At 46.0% G+C, this 16,678-nt stretch overlaps 1 protein-coding gene across 5 annotated transcripts in view; it reads right to left on the reverse strand.

The window, feature by feature from the left end:
- The window catches only part of myom2b (myomesin 2b), a 99,979-nt gene that overhangs the window by 50,300 nt on the left and 33,001 nt on the right, over nucleotides 1-16,678 (reverse strand). For 3 of the 5 annotated variants that reach the window (XM_039738746.1, XM_039738748.1, XM_039738745.1), the window contains exons 7-18: nucleotides 16,051-16,139; nucleotides 15,914-15,964; nucleotides 15,183-15,347; nucleotides 13,126-13,287; nucleotides 12,832-12,973; nucleotides 11,445-11,644; nucleotides 10,399-10,452; nucleotides 9,932-10,059; nucleotides 7,772-7,955; nucleotides 7,513-7,530; nucleotides 4,282-4,456; nucleotides 4,072-4,193 (exon numbers count right to left, since the gene is read on the reverse strand). In XM_039738746.1, coding sequence (XP_039594680.1) covers nucleotides 4,072-4,193; nucleotides 4,282-4,456; nucleotides 7,513-7,530; nucleotides 7,772-7,955; nucleotides 9,932-10,059; nucleotides 10,399-10,452; nucleotides 11,445-11,644; nucleotides 12,832-12,973; nucleotides 13,126-13,287; nucleotides 15,183-15,347; nucleotides 15,914-15,964; nucleotides 16,051-16,139 — 1,490 coding nt within the window. The remainder of the gene's footprint in view (nucleotides 1-4,071; nucleotides 4,194-4,281; nucleotides 4,457-7,512; nucleotides 7,531-7,771; nucleotides 7,956-9,931; nucleotides 10,060-10,398; nucleotides 10,453-11,444; nucleotides 11,645-12,831; nucleotides 12,974-13,125; nucleotides 13,288-15,182; nucleotides 15,348-15,913; nucleotides 15,965-16,050; nucleotides 16,140-16,678) is intronic. The other 2 variants (XM_039738749.1, XM_039738747.1) reach the window with 1 other exon arrangement.

Consider the following 16,678-nt stretch of genomic DNA (forward strand, 5'->3'; position numbering starts at 1 on the left):
ACAACACAGCTAAAAACGCAGCGACAAATTTCGACAAAAGATAAATGCTTGTCATGAGCACGAGGCTCATGAAACTCGTGTTTAATAACGTGCTTTAGCTCCTATCATCATGAAAATGACATCACGTATACATCTCAGTATTTGAGTTATTCAGAGAGCTGTAATATCACAAATGTCATGGACTCTGTGACCAGTTGGAGGAAGAGAGCCGGTTTAAGAAGCAAGTAGTGATTCACACACACAGAGCACATACGAGTAGAAGATCAAATACAAAACAAAGCATTTAACATGCGACTTTAATTACGATGTGATTTGAGAAACTGGTTAATTAAACGATTTTAAAATGAAGTTTATGATGTTCTACTAAATGACAAAATAAACTACGTGATTAAAGTGAAAATGTCGAGATTGAAGTTGACATTTCGTACTTTTCCCCACCGTGTGCCTTTTTCTCTGTACCCTAATAAGCTGTCATGTGACACTCAGACAGTGGGCTACAACTCTTCTTTTCACGGCGACTTTGATATGTGACTTCTTTTTATTTCCGGCACTGTGCGATTTTGTGAATGTGAGCTTTCAAGTTTCTCCAACACGCTATGTCACTCGATCAACTTCCTTTTGTTGATTATTCCTCGGTTTATTTGAACAAATTGTATGTTTTTCCTTTGCCTCCACTTGGTATTCGCTGAAATTCTTATATTTTCCCCGTGCTTTTCCCATTGTCTTTTCACAGAAGGCTGCGCTTAAGGGCGATTTATATTGATTTGCATATTCAAAGAGGCGTAATTCTGGGAGGAGTTAGGGCGTTACAAAATGCGCGTGCACGAGAGTTAGTTTTCACGCTGATCGGGATTTATGTAGCGGAAGAACGTGGAAGTTGGAGTGCGCACAGATTCCTGCATCTGGATTTTTCTGTGCGTAAGCACATTTTCAGCTTTTGTGCTCACGCCATGTTAGAGTGCGAGTTCTACGCACGCCGTTATACGTGAGGCCCCAGGTTTGTTAGGTTTGTTTTAATGCTAATTATTAAGATTCTTTTGTGAATTGAAGGCCTCTGTTTGCCAGCTGATATAAATAGCCCAGTGCTTGTGTAAGTCACGTGGTTTATTTGCTCCAATCATGCTCACTGTTGGGCGGCACGGTGGCGCAGTGGGTAGCGCTGCTGCCTCGCAGTTAGGAGACCCGTCTGGGTTCGCTTCCCGGGTCCTCCCTGCGTGGAGTTTGCATGTCCTCCCCGTGTCTGCGCGGGTTTCCTCCCACAATCCAAAGACATGCAGGTTGGGTGGACTGGCGATTCTAAATTGGCCCTAGTGTGTGATTGGTGTGTGGGTGTGTTTGTGTGTGTCCTGCAGTGCGTTGGCACCCTGCCCAGGATTGGTTCCTGCCTTGTGCCCTGTGTTGGCTGGGATAGGCTCCAGCAGACCCCTGTGACCCTATTCGGATTCAGCGGGTTAGAAAATGGATGGATGGATGGATGTTCACTGTTATCTGTGACTCTCCCTCATTAATATTCTGACAGGATGTGTGAGCGTCGTCCTCGAGCTTTCCAGGTGGTGCGTTTCTGCGCAGGTTTGACGTCAAAGTCAAGTCAATAGCTCCGGGACGACCTCTTCTAGGACGACGTTAAGAGAAGCAAACCCGTTACGATCTGAGAGAAGTCGCCGGCCGTTTGTAATGGAGGACTGTCTTGCCGTGAGTTGCCCAGTTCTGGTTCTCTCTGATGCAGGCTCACACTTTCCAGGGCTTCATTTCTTGTACACGGAGCTACAACTTGAACACATTCGCTGATTTCACATCACTGCATCCGCAACGTGGCCAGAAATGTCCCAGAAGAGCGTGTGAGCCAGTGGTTATAGAGATAATGGTGTGTTTCTGAGGGGAGGATGTCTAATCTCAATGGACGACAAGAGTCTTGGCGCCCGCCACTCCGCTAGCACACTGATAAGATGACAATGTGAAGCAGGCCGGGTATGCAGGGCCTGCATAAGTCAGGAAATCTGGCAAAGCTCTCACGGAAAGTATTTCACTGCTGAAGTCTTTCCACTCGACTTCAGTGAAAGATGTCAGAGGGTGAGGTGGGGCTCACAAGAATGCCAGCCATTGGCTCGTTTATGTGGTAAAGGCCCAGCTGCCCTCCATTCCTGTCCAAGAACACTTAACTGGGGGGCCGGTAATCACAAGGCCGCCTGCCATTCAAGTCATGTTCTCTCATTTCTTCTGCCAAATGTCGACTCGCCAAATCGCAGGTCAGGGGCTCGTCTGCTCCTCCCGATTTGAACACACAGGACTCCCCGAGTTTCAGTCCTGGCTTTGTTTGTCTGTTTTGTTGTTTGTGGTCCTGTTGATTTATTTCTTTCTCTTGGTGGTCTTTTTTGCTTTGCGCCTTCCTCAACCCTAACCCGTCACCTGTGGGGGAGGAGCGAAAGCTTTAGGTTCGTCAAAAATTCCGATCTCCGGTTTTCTACGGACCTCAGTGTTTTAGGATCCCCTGATACCTGTAAGAGCAGCCTGGCCGGGACCACCCGGGATTGGAAGAACTGGGGGAAAGCAGCTACTTGTGGACACTGACGCTAGATGGCAGCTCCCCTGGAGTGCAGCGGTGCCCCAGATTCCCACAGGGCATCCTGGGACTTGGAGTTCGGTAGCTCAGCCTTGTTGGGTGCCATAGAAGGACTTGGGGAGTCAGGCTTCCATTAGACTAGGAAGTCACGAGGACGGAGGACCCTGCTTAAAGAACTTGAATTCTCCATCTGACCCGGAAGAATGGCAGGTCATGTAGGAGGAAGAACAGAAGCTCTTCCAGGTCGAGGACCCAGCAGGTGAACCGGAGTCGGGTGGATGGTAGGCGAAGCTTGCTGGGAAGTGTGGAGGAGACAGACAGGCAGAGAGGGAATTGTCTTTATTGTTGTATTCCTTGCCTGTTTTTTGTGGCTGTGGTGCTTGGAGGGCTTTGTTTAAGGAAGAAGAAGAAGAATTCAAAATACTTCTTGGTGCTCTCACCCTGCGTCCTGCGTGTCTGTCTGTTGGGTTTAAGGGGCAACAGTGCCACCTAGCGTCCACATACTGAAAAGATCGATATCTCGATGATGGGTGTCTGTGTGTGTCGCAGTGTCTTAGGACGGTCAACAGCTAAAATGGCGGAATGGAAAAGTAGCAAACTCGAAACTTCAGCCTGTTATGAGATGACGACAAGCTGATGGGTTTGTGAGCGAAATCGTGCAAGAGAAAGAGATCCCTCAAATACAGTAATTGTGTAATTAATTATGACTTCTTCTCATCAACTGCTATCGTAAGGACCTCTTATGACCAGAAAGATCAGCGTCAGAGTGGTAAATAATTACTGAAATGTTACAGAACAGCTCGGGGAACTTGGTCCTTAGGGTGCAAAGCCTACTGACGTTCACGTCCAAATCTTTTGTTCTGTACTTTCTGCCCTTAATAATGTCATTGACAAAGGTCACGACCTTCGAGGACACACCCTTAACTCCGCACTAGCGACAGAAGTGCAAACAAACAAACAAACAAACAAACAAACATGTTGGCGAAAACAAATAATTTAAAGAACCGAAATGAAGCCGTCAATGCAGAAGCCCAGAAATATTCACAAAGGATAAAGACAAGACGAAGGGGGCGGCTGTTTAAACCCACCGCTCCAATTACCAGCAGGCGGCGAACCCAGGGGGCCGCGCTCCCCAAGGACAGGAAAGGTTACCTTGGCAACCAGACGAAGCTGCGGTGCACGCAAGGCACACGAGACAAAAGAAATAAAATTCAAAAATATAATGGGGCTCAGATGAGAGGGGGAGAAGGGATGGACGTTCATCCTTGATGTCAGAATCCTGATGGTTGGGATGACGCGACACGACAAGACAAACCACGGAGGGAAAAATAAAAACATTTGCTGAAATAAAATTGAAAATAAAATGGAGATTCCGAAACGTAATCCTAATAATTAAAGACTGCTAGAGACAAAGATACCACTGAAAAACGAAGGATCTGAAAAACAACCGACTGAGTGTGTCACATGGTGTCCCAATAAACCCGACGCTGACCGTCACTTGGGAGACTTACTGAGCGCCGCGTGCACCAAGATGGCCGTCGACTCCTGGGAATTCTCGCTGAAGCCCACGTCATTGACCGCCTTCACTCGGAAGATGTACTTCTGGCCGGTGGTCAGTCCGTGAACCACAAACCTGCAAGGAAAGAAACCTTTGAGGGTTAACAGGCGAGTCAAGCGTTGGTCACACTGGCGTCAGAACAAAGACAGAAAGAAGTGCCCACCGGGTGTATTTGACCGGCTTGTGATTGCACGACTCCCACTTATTGGAGCCCACCAAGCTGGAGTCGATGTAATAACCAATGAGGCCTTCTGCTTGCTTGGGGGGGTCCCACTGGACGACCACCGATGTTTTCGTGTTCCTGGTGGCCAGAATACGGCCGGGAGCTGAAGGAATACCTGAAGAGATGGGAGAAGGGACAGCGTTACTGGGCAAAATCCGGAATGAGTGATTAAAGTGGGGAGCCAAAAATATAAGAAAGAAAGCTGTGAGGTGTGCGTGAGGGGGCGAGACATCGTGTCTCTCATTTGTCGTTATTAGGACACTTTGAAATTGAGTCGTTTAGAATTCAAAAAATAACAACTCAAATGAAGAAAACTGCTGTCTGAACGCAGCCTGCCCGGCATCACTTGTTTAATCCACACTCTGTCATCGGCTGAACTCAGTCAGGGGTTCACTAAACCAGAAAGATCAAATGGGGGCGCCTCTGACAGAGGGAGAGAAAGAAAGAAAGAAAGAAAGAAAGAAAGAAAGAAAGAAAATGAGAAGGGAATGAATACAGGGAGCACAAGAAAGAGAGAAAGAAAGAAACAAACAAACAAAATGAAAGGAGGGACAAGTAAAGGGAGCACATAAAGAAAGAAAGAAAGAAAGAAAGAAAGAAAGAAAGAAAGAGCGCAGCGCAGGCAGCCACACAGGAATTCAACTGAACTTCATTTGGATGCTAAACAGCAGCAGAAAGTCATTCAGCAGGATGGCCGGACGCTTCAGTGGACAACGGAAGGCGCAGGTCAATAAATAAATAGAGGAATACATAAATAATACAAGAGAAGAACAATTAGAGGGGCAATTGACACTGAGATGAACATCGGGTGACAGAGTTGAGCAGAAACATGTCAAGAAAACACAAGTGAGGTGAGGGTGACAGAGCAGCAAATGACCCTGACATGTTAAAGGAATGAAGAACTAATGAGAAGACAAAAGAAAGAAAAGGATAGACAGACAGACAGACAGATGTGAAAAGCGCCATATGGAGCCATGAAGTCACTATATAAGACAAATAAGTTTAAATGGCACTGAAGAACAGAGAGATGGGACAGGCGCTATACTGTATGCAAGATAGCAGGTTAAATGTTAAAAAAGTGCTGTACAATAAATAATGTGGAACAGTGCTGTATAACGAGGAGCGAGAGAGAGAGAGAGGAGGTAAGGCACTATATAGCAGATGTGAAGGCATTAAACAAAATAGATTCATGGAAATGGCTAGAAAATAGATGAGAAAAGTATTTAATAAGAGACAGATGAGTACTGTATAGTAGATGAATATGCAAGGCACTATATTAAAGAGTGATAGATCAGGGAGGGGCGGCATGGTGGCACAGTGGCACTGCTGCCTCGCAGTTAGGAGACCCTTAAGGGTTCGCTTCCCGGGTCCTCCCTGCGTGGAGTTTGCACGTTCTCCCCGTGTCTGCGTGGGTTTCCTCCCACAGTCCAAAGACATGCAGGTTAGGTACATTGGCGATTCTAAATTGTCCGTAGTGTGTGCTTGGTGTGTGGGTGTGTGTGTCCTGTGGTGGGCTGGCACCCTGCCTGGGGTTTGTTTCCTGCCTTGCACCCTGTGTTGACTGGGATTGGCTCCAGCAGACCCCCGTGACCCTGTGGTTAGGATATAGCAGGTTGGATAATGGATGGATGGATAGATGAGGGAGACTTTATTAGATAGATAGATAGATAGATAGATAGATAGATAGATAGATAGATAGATAGATAGATAGATAGATAGATAGATAGATAGATAGTGGAAGAGGAAATATATTGTGCGGCAGTGCCACCCACTTACCCGCTGTGACCCGTTATCATTATAAAGAACAGGAACTCGTGACCCATTGGCAGCTACCCGGAGCTTGAGAAGCAGTGCATTAGATGGGCGTCGGAGGCCCCTTATAATACAGACAGATAATCCTGTGCGTTGGAAGACGCTACATAGGAGATGTGCAGGCAGGACTGGAGGGAGAGACATCTCCCATATCATATTTCTCACATTTTTAATTTGCATGCCACTATCTTGTATCTATGTGTGTCAGTGTGTATATAAGATTCAGATAGGCAGATGTGAAAGGCACTATATAAAAGGCGATAAATACATACCTGGAGGCAGTTTATGTTTTCTTCGTGTTCCCAGTCTGAAGCAGAATGGCCTGCTAAAGCCCCGCTGTAGTCAGGTGTGTAAGTCACCCTTAGAAAATGTCCAATGCCGATGTCTACTTTGGGTTCAAATCTTTTACATGGCATATTTTTCATGCCTCTGCCCCTTTTACACATTTTGTTGAAGGTTGTTAGTGATGTGAAATTACAAAAGCATGCATTGTGATGGGGGACGGGGGTCCCAGACTGAGTCCAGCTCTCAGCACTTCCTAATCCAGGTGTCCATTGCTGCCATCACTTCTATTTGTGTCACTGGATGGCATCCCCTTGCCCCTTATCATTCCTTCTGGACATGCCAGCAGTGTGTGTTTTGCCCTTTGTGTGTGTTTTATGATGGTGTCCTCCTGAATTCTCTTTGATATTTAATTATTTTTAAGGCAGCCATCCTTGTGGTCCTGGCATAGAACAACAATGGACATTGAACTATAGTGTGTGCTGCCACCCAGTGGCCATAGAAATGTACTGAGACAGCATAGGATGTAAATGAATGAGCAACAGCCTGGCATATTCAGATTAACCCTAAAGCTACCAACCACACAAACTGCTCTCCTGTGCCTTTGGGGTAGAGCAGACTGTGAAAAGGCGCTATATAAAGAAAAGTGTGCTGTTAGCTGTAGAAAACTGGAGGACACCAAACAAGCTAAAAACTGAGTGTCACATAACTTATATATATATGTGTGTGTCTGTCTGTCTGTCCCCACCAAATGCTGCACAGTTTCCCTATGTGTATGGGCGGCGGGGCACCATGGGTAATGTTTTATTCTGAAATGTAGTTGGGGCGCCCACCCCGGGCACTGCCAGGCACCCCTGCTAGTTAAAATCTAAAAGAGAAATTGAAATCTTCAACAGAGTTAAGAGTGAGTGGGGCAGAGTAACCAGTCTGTGGCCAGCCTGTGATGAACTGATGGGCTTCTGCGGGCCCCCCAGGACTGAGTTTGAGGCCCCCCATTTACACGTGATATTAAGGTGAGGTCACTTCAGTCAGTGAACAAAAGCGCTGAGTGAGTAAACAAAAAAAGAGACATTTTACCGGATGAAAGTGCTTGTCCTATAAAAGAATAAGCAAAGAAATGCGTTTATTAAAGTCTAAACTCACAGGATGGGGTGCTGCTTGTTTGTCTGATTTTTTCAATGTATTTTTTTTATATTGTTAAAATCACTAATTTGCTCTCTGATTAGGCCCAAGACCCACTGATCCCTTCCATAGCAGGCTGGCTCCCCCAACACAGGCCTTCAAGCATCCCAGAAAGACAAAGAAAGAACCGGAGAAGTAAGTCGGCAGATCTTACCGTAGACTTCCTGCGCCTGAATGGGCTGGGTGGCCTCCGACGGCTCGCTCATGCCATGCTTGTTCGCAGAGAGCACACGGAACTGATAGCTCTTGCCTTCTGCCAGGTCAAAGACGGCGTAGCGCGGGGATCGGACCGGAATCTGCGTGTTGACTCGCTGCCAGTTACCACTGCCAACCATGCACTGTGAGAGACAAAATGGAGGGCACAGAAGTTAAGACTGCAAGCCCACGTGAGCTCCCTATAAAAGGTGCAGCATGAAGGATTGATTCATTGATTGATTCATTGATTGATTCATTGATTGATTCATTGATTGATTCATTGATTGATTGCAAGTCTCCCCACAGTTTACACCCGAGTGTAACCCGTTAGCCTCGGTGCTTTGAAAGGCGCCAGTAAATAAAAACTGACTGAGAGATACAGCGGATTCATAAAGCATTCAGACCATTGACTTTCTGCCCAGTTTATTGTGCAGCTCTGCTACCAGCTAAGACAGGTTTGAAAGCCTGGTCATCCATAGAGGCCTCAGCATTCATGTCTGCAGTGCACTGGTATACGCCATTTGAGATGGGGTTTGTAAAGGCACCGTTTGTGATGCGCCATCTGTTGGAATGACAGAGACATAGCAACTGGACAGACACACAGAGAGAAACACAGACGTTTTATTAAGGTGGATGGACACATTGGCCATTTTTGAACACATAATGGCAAAGTCAAAATGTTTTAACAAATGTACAAAAAATTCAAATTCCCTCGTTCAAAGTATTCCAACTCTTAATTCCCTACTTTGTACTGTAGAAGCCCCTTTGGCAGCCTGACTAAGTCTCAACAAGCTTTGCACCCCTCGATATTCCTTTTCTTCTTTCAGATCCTGCCAAGTTCCGTTGGACTGGATGGGAGGCGTCTGTCAGCTGCCATCTTTGGGTCTCTCCACCGGGGTGTAAGTCACTGCCTTGGCCGGGCCACACAAGGACACTCAGAGACTTGTCCTGAAGCCACATCAGCAGTGTCCTGGCTGCGTGCTTGAGTTCACTGAACTGTCGTCCCAGTCTGAGGTGACGGGCACACTGGAGCAGGTCTTCTTCAAGAATGTCTCTGTATTTGTCTGCATTCACCCATCCTTCATTTCTGACCTGTCTCTATGCCCCTGCACCCCCATGGCATTACCCGGCCACCACCATGCTTCACTGTAGGGATGGCATTAGGCAGGTGATGAACAGTTCCGGGTCTTCTCCAGACAGAATGCTTGGAATTTACCCAAAGGGTTCAGTTTTCCGTCTGAACAGGCCAGGGAGTCTTTGTCCTCAGGCTCACAGAGTCCTTTAAACTCTCACATGCCTTTCACTCAAGAGTGGCGTCCATCAAGTCACTCTACCACAAGTGCCCGATCGATGGAGTGCTGCTGAGAAGGTCGTCTCTCCGACAGGTTCTCCCATCTCCACATTAAGTTCTTGGTCACCGCCCTGATCAAGGCTCTCCTTGCCCAGTGACTCCAGGAAGGGTTTTCCATTTTGTAAGCATTGAGGCCGCCACTGTGCTCCTGAGAACACTCCAAGCTTTAGAAATGCTTTGAGCCCCTTGTCCTGACCTGATTGTGGAGATCAACAGAGAGCTCCTTGGACGTCACGGACTGGTGGTCGACCTGAGAAGTCATGTGATTGTGGGACGTTACATACACAGGTACACGTGTGCCTGTCTAAATGACGTCCAGTCAGTTCAGGTGACCACAGGTGGACTCCAATCAAACATCTCAGTGGGAGTCTAAGCAAAGAGGATGGACCTGAGCACAGCTTGGAGGGTCTGAGTACTTCTAGGAAGGAGACATTGATTTTGACTAAACGTGCAAACCTTTCTGAGAGCCTCAGTGGGTCACTTTGTTATTGGTTCTAAAATGAAATCGACGAGACAGTAAAGGGAGCAGAAAGGAAGAAAGAATTTCTGAATCCCCTGGATATAAAGTAAGGACCAATTGACTGCAAACTGCAAATCTCTCCTCAGTTTACACTCCGGTCATTTCTCCATACTCCAGCGCGTCATTGTTAAGACTGAAGCTGATGGACTGTAAATGGCCACCACAGTTTGTTCGTCACTCTCACCCTCCCCACTTACTTGCCCACTAGCTCCATGTTTTGCTCCCAAACGGCCCCAAAATGAAGGTACCTTTTCCACAAAGTATGTTAATGGCTCTCGTCCTCGGGGAGATGGTGGATCCCAGCTGAGAACAACGAACGTCTTGCTGGTCTCTGAAACGTGAACGTTGGTGGGGGGCCCAGGAATCTTAACGTCACCTGTGGGAGTAACACGGCAGTTATTGATCTGCACGTTTAATTAAAGGGTCTGAATGTCTGTAACGCCTGACTGTGGACGAGGAGTTTGACAGACAGAAAACTACAAAGTGTAAGTAATGAAGAGCTGACTCCGACTACAGCGCCCTCCAGAGGTTCCTGCCTGAAGTGACACGTCACACAAACAGAGTGAGCTCCAAACGTCGTGTCCTCTTCCTGTTCTCATTCCTTCCATGCGCTCACTTTTTAAACATTTTTCATATTTAAACCATGGGACCCTCTGCTATGGCTGCTCTTAATTATCAAATTTCTTTTCTAATAATAAGAAGTAAAATGACTCACCTTCCAGATCATCTTGATAAATGACAATCTGCTTTCCTCTTTCCAGATGGATGACTGAAAAGAAACAAAAAATAAAATGACAAATTAGCGTCCATTCAGACTGCACGTTAAGCAGACAGAGCCACGTATTCAAAATCTGTTTTTTTAGGCTGCTAAGGGTGAGGCCTGCTTACTGGAATCCAAACCTTTTGTGTGTGTGGGTTTTATTTTTGGATGGTTTTCTGAGGTTAGCACTTCATTTCCCAACTTTTTGGAATCCCAACAACAGAGGAGGACTGGAGATTATTAGGTGGCAGGCCGCTGGTCAAGAGGAGAGGCCAACCAAAGAGCAGCAAACCTCTGGGGCAAGCGCAGTGCCATTTAGGTGAAAGGCATAATGAGATTAAATTCATCCACCATCAATACAATACAATACAATTTAATTGTTGTATAGTAGCCCAAAATCACACAAGGAGTGCCGCAATGGGCTTTAACAGACCCTGCCTCTTGGCAGCCCCCCAGCCTCGACTCTCAAAGACGACAAGAAAAAACCCTTGAAGGGGGGAAAAAAAATGGAAGAAGCTTCCAGAAAGGGAGTTCATAGAGAGACCCCTTACCAGGTAGGCTGGGCGTGCAGTGGGTGTCATAAAGAAAATGGGGGTCAATACAATACAATACACAGAACAGAACAGAACAGAACAAATCCTCAATACAGTATAAAAATAAAACATGTTAGAAGTACAGAGTAGAATTCAACAGTAGATGATATCCCATAATATGATTTGGATTTGTTTAGAGTCCTGGAGACCTCATCCATCAAGCTGACTCCCCCATTTGGACATTCCACAGCTGAAATAGCGCTAATCCGATGAAAGGACCCCTCTTTCCCACTCCTCCGTTCATCTTATGAGTTTCTAACACGTTACTATTAAAGTAGCTGGAAACTGTTTCACAATTCTTTCCTCTGATGCTGACATCGCTCTGACATTTTTCTCTGTATTCTACACACAAGGCCACCAGGACCCTCTAAAGCTGTAAGACCCCCCCAGTCAGCTCCCATTACACACCCTGTAGTCTTTCCAAGTCAGCAGGGTCCAGAGCAGCAACTGCCTCTGAAACCCTTGAAGGTCGGCTGATTCCCGACTTGTTCACGGCTCTCACACGGAAACTGTAGGAGCGGCCTTCAAATAAACCATGGACGGGGTATTTGCAGATTTTCACCGGTGAATCGTTGCACTGAATCCAGTTCTCAGTTCCAACTTCACACCTGCAATGATTAATAGAAGCAATAAGGACTTTATATAGAAACTTGGCGGTTTGCCCCCTGCTCACTTCGCTTGCCAACCCCACCCGGCCTGCACTTCATGCCAGTCACTTCATGTCTCTGCTGCTCGCGTTGTGAAGAACGGGGCTGAACGCACCCCAAGGAGACGCGGTCGCTCCTCCCAAACCCCCTCTTAAGCGGAGACGCAATGGGACACAAATACCGTTTTTTTTTTTACCTCCTCTTTGCTCGATCAGCTGCTGCTGTGCTGCGTGATCTTCATCTCACACAGAGCTTCAAAAATGTAAAAGCCTCTACAGCAGTTGTCCTACTCTTTGTCTTTTATTTCCGGCCCCGGGTGTTTGGTTAAATCTCTTGGCACACAGTCTCGTCTCGCGGGATGTTAGTTCTTTACATTTTTTAGTTCATAATTTAAAAACGGACTAAGAATCTGAAAGTTAAAGTTCGATAAATTATGAAACGAATGATACCAAATATATACAGTGGGTACAGAAAGTATTCAGACCCCCTTTAATTTTTCACTCTTTGTTTTATTGCAGCCAATCATTTAAATTAATTTTTTCCCTCATTAATGTACACACAGCACCCCATATTGACAGACAAAGAAAAAGAAATTTGAAAATTGTTGAAGATTTATTAAAAAAGACAAACTGAAATCTCACCTGGTCCTAAGTATTCAGACCCTTTGAACTCTCAGTATTTAGTAGAAGCCCCCTTTTGAGCTCATACAGCCAGGAGTCTTTGATCTCTGGGCTACGACTAATGAAGATTGAAACAGCAGCATACATCTTGATGAATAAAATTTGTCTGATGTGCGATTTTGTAATTGCAAAATATGAAACACTACAATAAACAACCAAAATAAATCTAAAAACCCTGAAAGACAACTGAATAATACAAATCATTTTGTTCCTCTGCAAATTCAGTTTTCTTTTGCTCATCACCAGCTACGACCCTTGCCAGTTTTTGGCTGCTCCTCTTTGTAGGTCCCTAACAATTATCCATTTCTTGGCCTATTTGGACCTGACCTTCCCTCAAATATCCACCAACCTGCTTAACATTTGTCCAGAATTCCTGGGCGGTGGGCGCCTAACCCTCACTGCAGAAGGCACCCCTTGAGCTGGACTGGAAATGCCAAGAGGTTGCCATGAAAACCCAACACGACTTACCTGTCAACAAAGTAGCCGATGACGGGGCTCTCACTGGTGGTGTTTGGAGGCTTCCAAGACACAATCACGTAATCCTTATTGGCGTCATGAATTTTAATATCCATGGGGGCCCCTGGAGCACCGACCACTGTGGCAGCAGCATCTGCAAGGCATCAGTAAGAGAAGATCAACAGTGGTCCTCGTTTAGGATGTGGGACATGTGGTGGCATGGGTCCTCAGTGCCATTTAGGTCAAGATGAAGGAGGGGCCGATGGTAGCACTCTGTAGCCCCCCACAGAACTTTGATGAACTCACCTCTCACAAAGATGTAGGCCCGGTGTTCAGTAACTCCACCCTTGGTGACCATGCGCAGGGAGTAGAGACCCTCGTCGTCCTTATTGAGATGAGTCAGCGTCAGACGAGCCACTCCTGCGCCGTACTTAATTTCTGCCCATTTAGATTCTCTGATGCGTACATCTGAGAAAAAAGAGACAACCAATTAGACCTGGAAGACAGACGGCTTCACTCAGCACTGATGTCACATCTCTGTTGGGGGGCCACATTTATACACCCGTCCAATTCTGTTAGGATGCATGTTGCATGTTTGCTGTTAATCCAATAAACTTCATGTCACTCCTGAACTACTGCTGTGTCCATAAGGCATGTCGGATATTAAAAGGAAGTTCAGCCAATGAGAAACAAAAATCCAAGGAATTAAGAGGGGTTCCCTAACTTTGTCATATCACTGTAAATTAATTTTTTAAAAATACATACGATCATATGTGAAAAAGAATGTTTTGTCAATCTTTTGTATAACTACAGTACATTTGGTGGCTTCATTTGTGGTTCCAGTTGTTTGACTAAAATAAGTAGTTTGTTTCTCAGACACAGAAACTGCCTTTTTTAAACAGAGCTTTTAAACATGGACTATATAATAGATAGATAGATAGATAGATAGATAGATAGATAGATAGATAGATAGATAGATAGATAGATAGATAGATAGATAGATAGATAGATAGATAGATGAAAGGCGCTATATGATAGATAGATAGATAGATAGATAGATAGATAGATAGATAGATAGATAGATAGATAGATAGATATGAAAGGCGCTATATGATAGATAGATAGATAGATAGATAGATAGATAGATAGATAGATAGATAGATATGAAAGGCACTATAAGATAGATAGATAGATAGATAGATAGATAGGAGTGGATATGTGAAAGGCGCTATATAATAGATAGATAGATACTTTATTACACACGACACTTTTCACAGCGTAACGCACACACCGTACAGTCCTTTTGTTGTACAAATCCCTCTTCATTCATTCATCCCAGAGTCTTGAAATGACAGAACATCAGGTTTTTGTCTTTTATAACTAATTTCAGGGCAGTTTAGAGGTTTCTTTTATTGTATCACGGCCTGCACTGAACACTTGGTTTCCATTTCCATGTCAGTCACATATACTAAACGTAGGTGAGGGTGCGAACGCATGCCCTGTAATTAATTTTTTTTTCTTTTACTGTATTTCAGTTCAATCAGAGTGCCATTGAAAGTCTTGCTGTAGGTCGCCGACCCCTCTTATTACCTTTTAATTCAAACCAAGCTGAGAGTTCTGGCCCCAGTGGCTTGTGGGTAGTCGTGTGACAGACCGACAGGCCGACAGCCCTTAGCATTTTCTATACCGTACATTGTACGAGACGGCTGGCAGCTCAACCTGATCGGGATGCCCCGGATATGGAAGGATGTGGGAAGGCAGCTTTTTTAGGGCACTGCCTCCCTCAAGACGCAAGGGAGAGGCTCCCCTGATTTACCGCGCTTCCCCCAAACCCCCACAGGGCATCCTGGGACTTGGAGTTCAGTATCTCAGCCCTGCTGGGTGCCATGGGTGCTGCCAGGGGGTGATGTGAATATACAGGAGGTGAGGTTTTCGCCCAGTCTGGAAGTGCTGGCAGGCCACATGAGTGGAGGCCCAGACGTACTTTCGAGTTGGCCAAAGGGGACTGGACTGACCTGACAGAAGCGAGTCGGGAAGAGGTGGCCACGCTTACTGGGAGGTGCGGAGGAGAAAGAGAAAGAAAAGGAATCGTCTGCGTGTTTTGCGGTGCTTTATCGCCTATTTACTTGTGGCTGTGGTGGCTGAAGAGCTCTGTGGAAAAAACCAACAAACAAATAAACAAATTCCTGGTGCTCTGAACTCGAGTCGTCAGTGTTTGTCCATTGGGTTAGAGGAGCGACGGTGCCCTCTAGTGTCCGCAAAACGTAAAGATTTCCTCCACGCAATGCCAAGTTGATTTCTGAGAGGACATCAGCCCACAAGCCCAGATTCCACCATTGATTAGATAGCACATCAGGACTTACCATCCCGGAACCACTGAGCGTCCGGCTGCAGGTTAGCCAGATTTGGACTGATGATCATTTTGCAGATCAGGGTGAGTGTTTCTCCTTCACTTCCAAAAGTCACGTCAAAGGCCTCCATAAAGTCGATGTCGATTTTCGTGTAGGCAATTGGTGGCAGCATAGGAACTAAGGAAGAAAAAAAGCAGATGAGCACCGACTGAGTTAGGCTGAGCTGTCCTTGGAGATGCCAAGATGGACTACACGGCTACCACGTGGGCGTCATTTTAGGGAGCTTACTGTATTGTCAGGTGTAATTCATCCTTGCCTGTGTTAATAATCAACATGTAAAACATTATGTGTCACTGATGGCATTCATGACTGCATCACCATGTGGTAACTGGACTCTGCTGTCGATGGTCCACCTGGCCAGCAGCTACATCAGCCAGTTACAGGTTTAGGGGGTCACCAGGGTCCCGTTTACAGAGGCCAGTGCAACTCTTCTTTGCGTCTGCTAATCACCATCTGCCACTGATGCCCTCTAGTGCCCCTGGCTGGCAGCTCCACTGACCTCAAGCATTTGAAGTCTGTCACTAATACCCCTCGCCACATCGCCCCCTAGTGCCCGTTATTTCTTTACAGGGTCATCAGTACAAGTGTGCTAACTGGCCCACCTCACATCGGTTCACTGGCGCTGTTTCTTCATCTGGACCAAACAGAAATCTCGACCGCATGAGGAATAAAGACGCACTTACGCTGGACAGGCAGCAGCACGGAGTGATAAGGCTCTTCTTCCCCTCTGTATCCTGTTAAGAGTAATGGGGGCAAATCTGAGCAGGAAAGCACAATTCTGAACTCACATTCTGCGTTTACAGGAGCACAAATGGCCTACTTTTTACAATCACCGCAGCGTTGGTGGAGGCCTGGCCGTGGACGTTGGTGGCGACAGCAGTGTATTGAGCCGTGTCGTGAATCGAGCACCTAGGAGGAAAAGACGATTTGTTACACACAGCATGTGAAGGAGGTGACACACGTCAACGTCACAGCAGCAGCAAAAGTGGACAGGAGACCACCTGGCAGGGACGGGTGACCCCCAGTGGTGCATCTGGGAGGACACAACCTGCGTGATCCTAACTGAGGTGCTCACATTGTACAGCCATATACATGTATAGAGTGCAACGTCAAAGAAATAATGAAATAAATCGTAGGACTGGAAATCACTGACTCTCTGCGTGACCCCAAGTGAGCCCAGGCAGGAAAGAAAGAAAGAAAGAAAGAAAGAAAGAAAGAAAGAAAGAAAGAGGATTGTAGAACTGCAAGTGTCTAACAAGTTGAAACAAACAAGAATATACATCTTATATAGTGCCTTTCACAAAAAACGTAACACGAAAGGAAGACTTTAGAAAGTTCAGTGTCCAAAAATATAATAAGTGGATCGATCAACACCTTTTGTAGTGCCTTTCAAATGCGTGAGCATGGGAGGCAGTCGGGGGCTTCACTGGGGGTCAGACTCGGAGTCA

This window comes from Polypterus senegalus, chromosome 16 (genome assembly GCF_016835505.1).
Source record: "Polypterus senegalus isolate Bchr_013 chromosome 16, ASM1683550v1, whole genome shotgun sequence".
Taxonomy (NCBI): Eukaryota; Metazoa; Chordata; class Cladistia; order Polypteriformes; family Polypteridae; genus Polypterus; species Polypterus senegalus.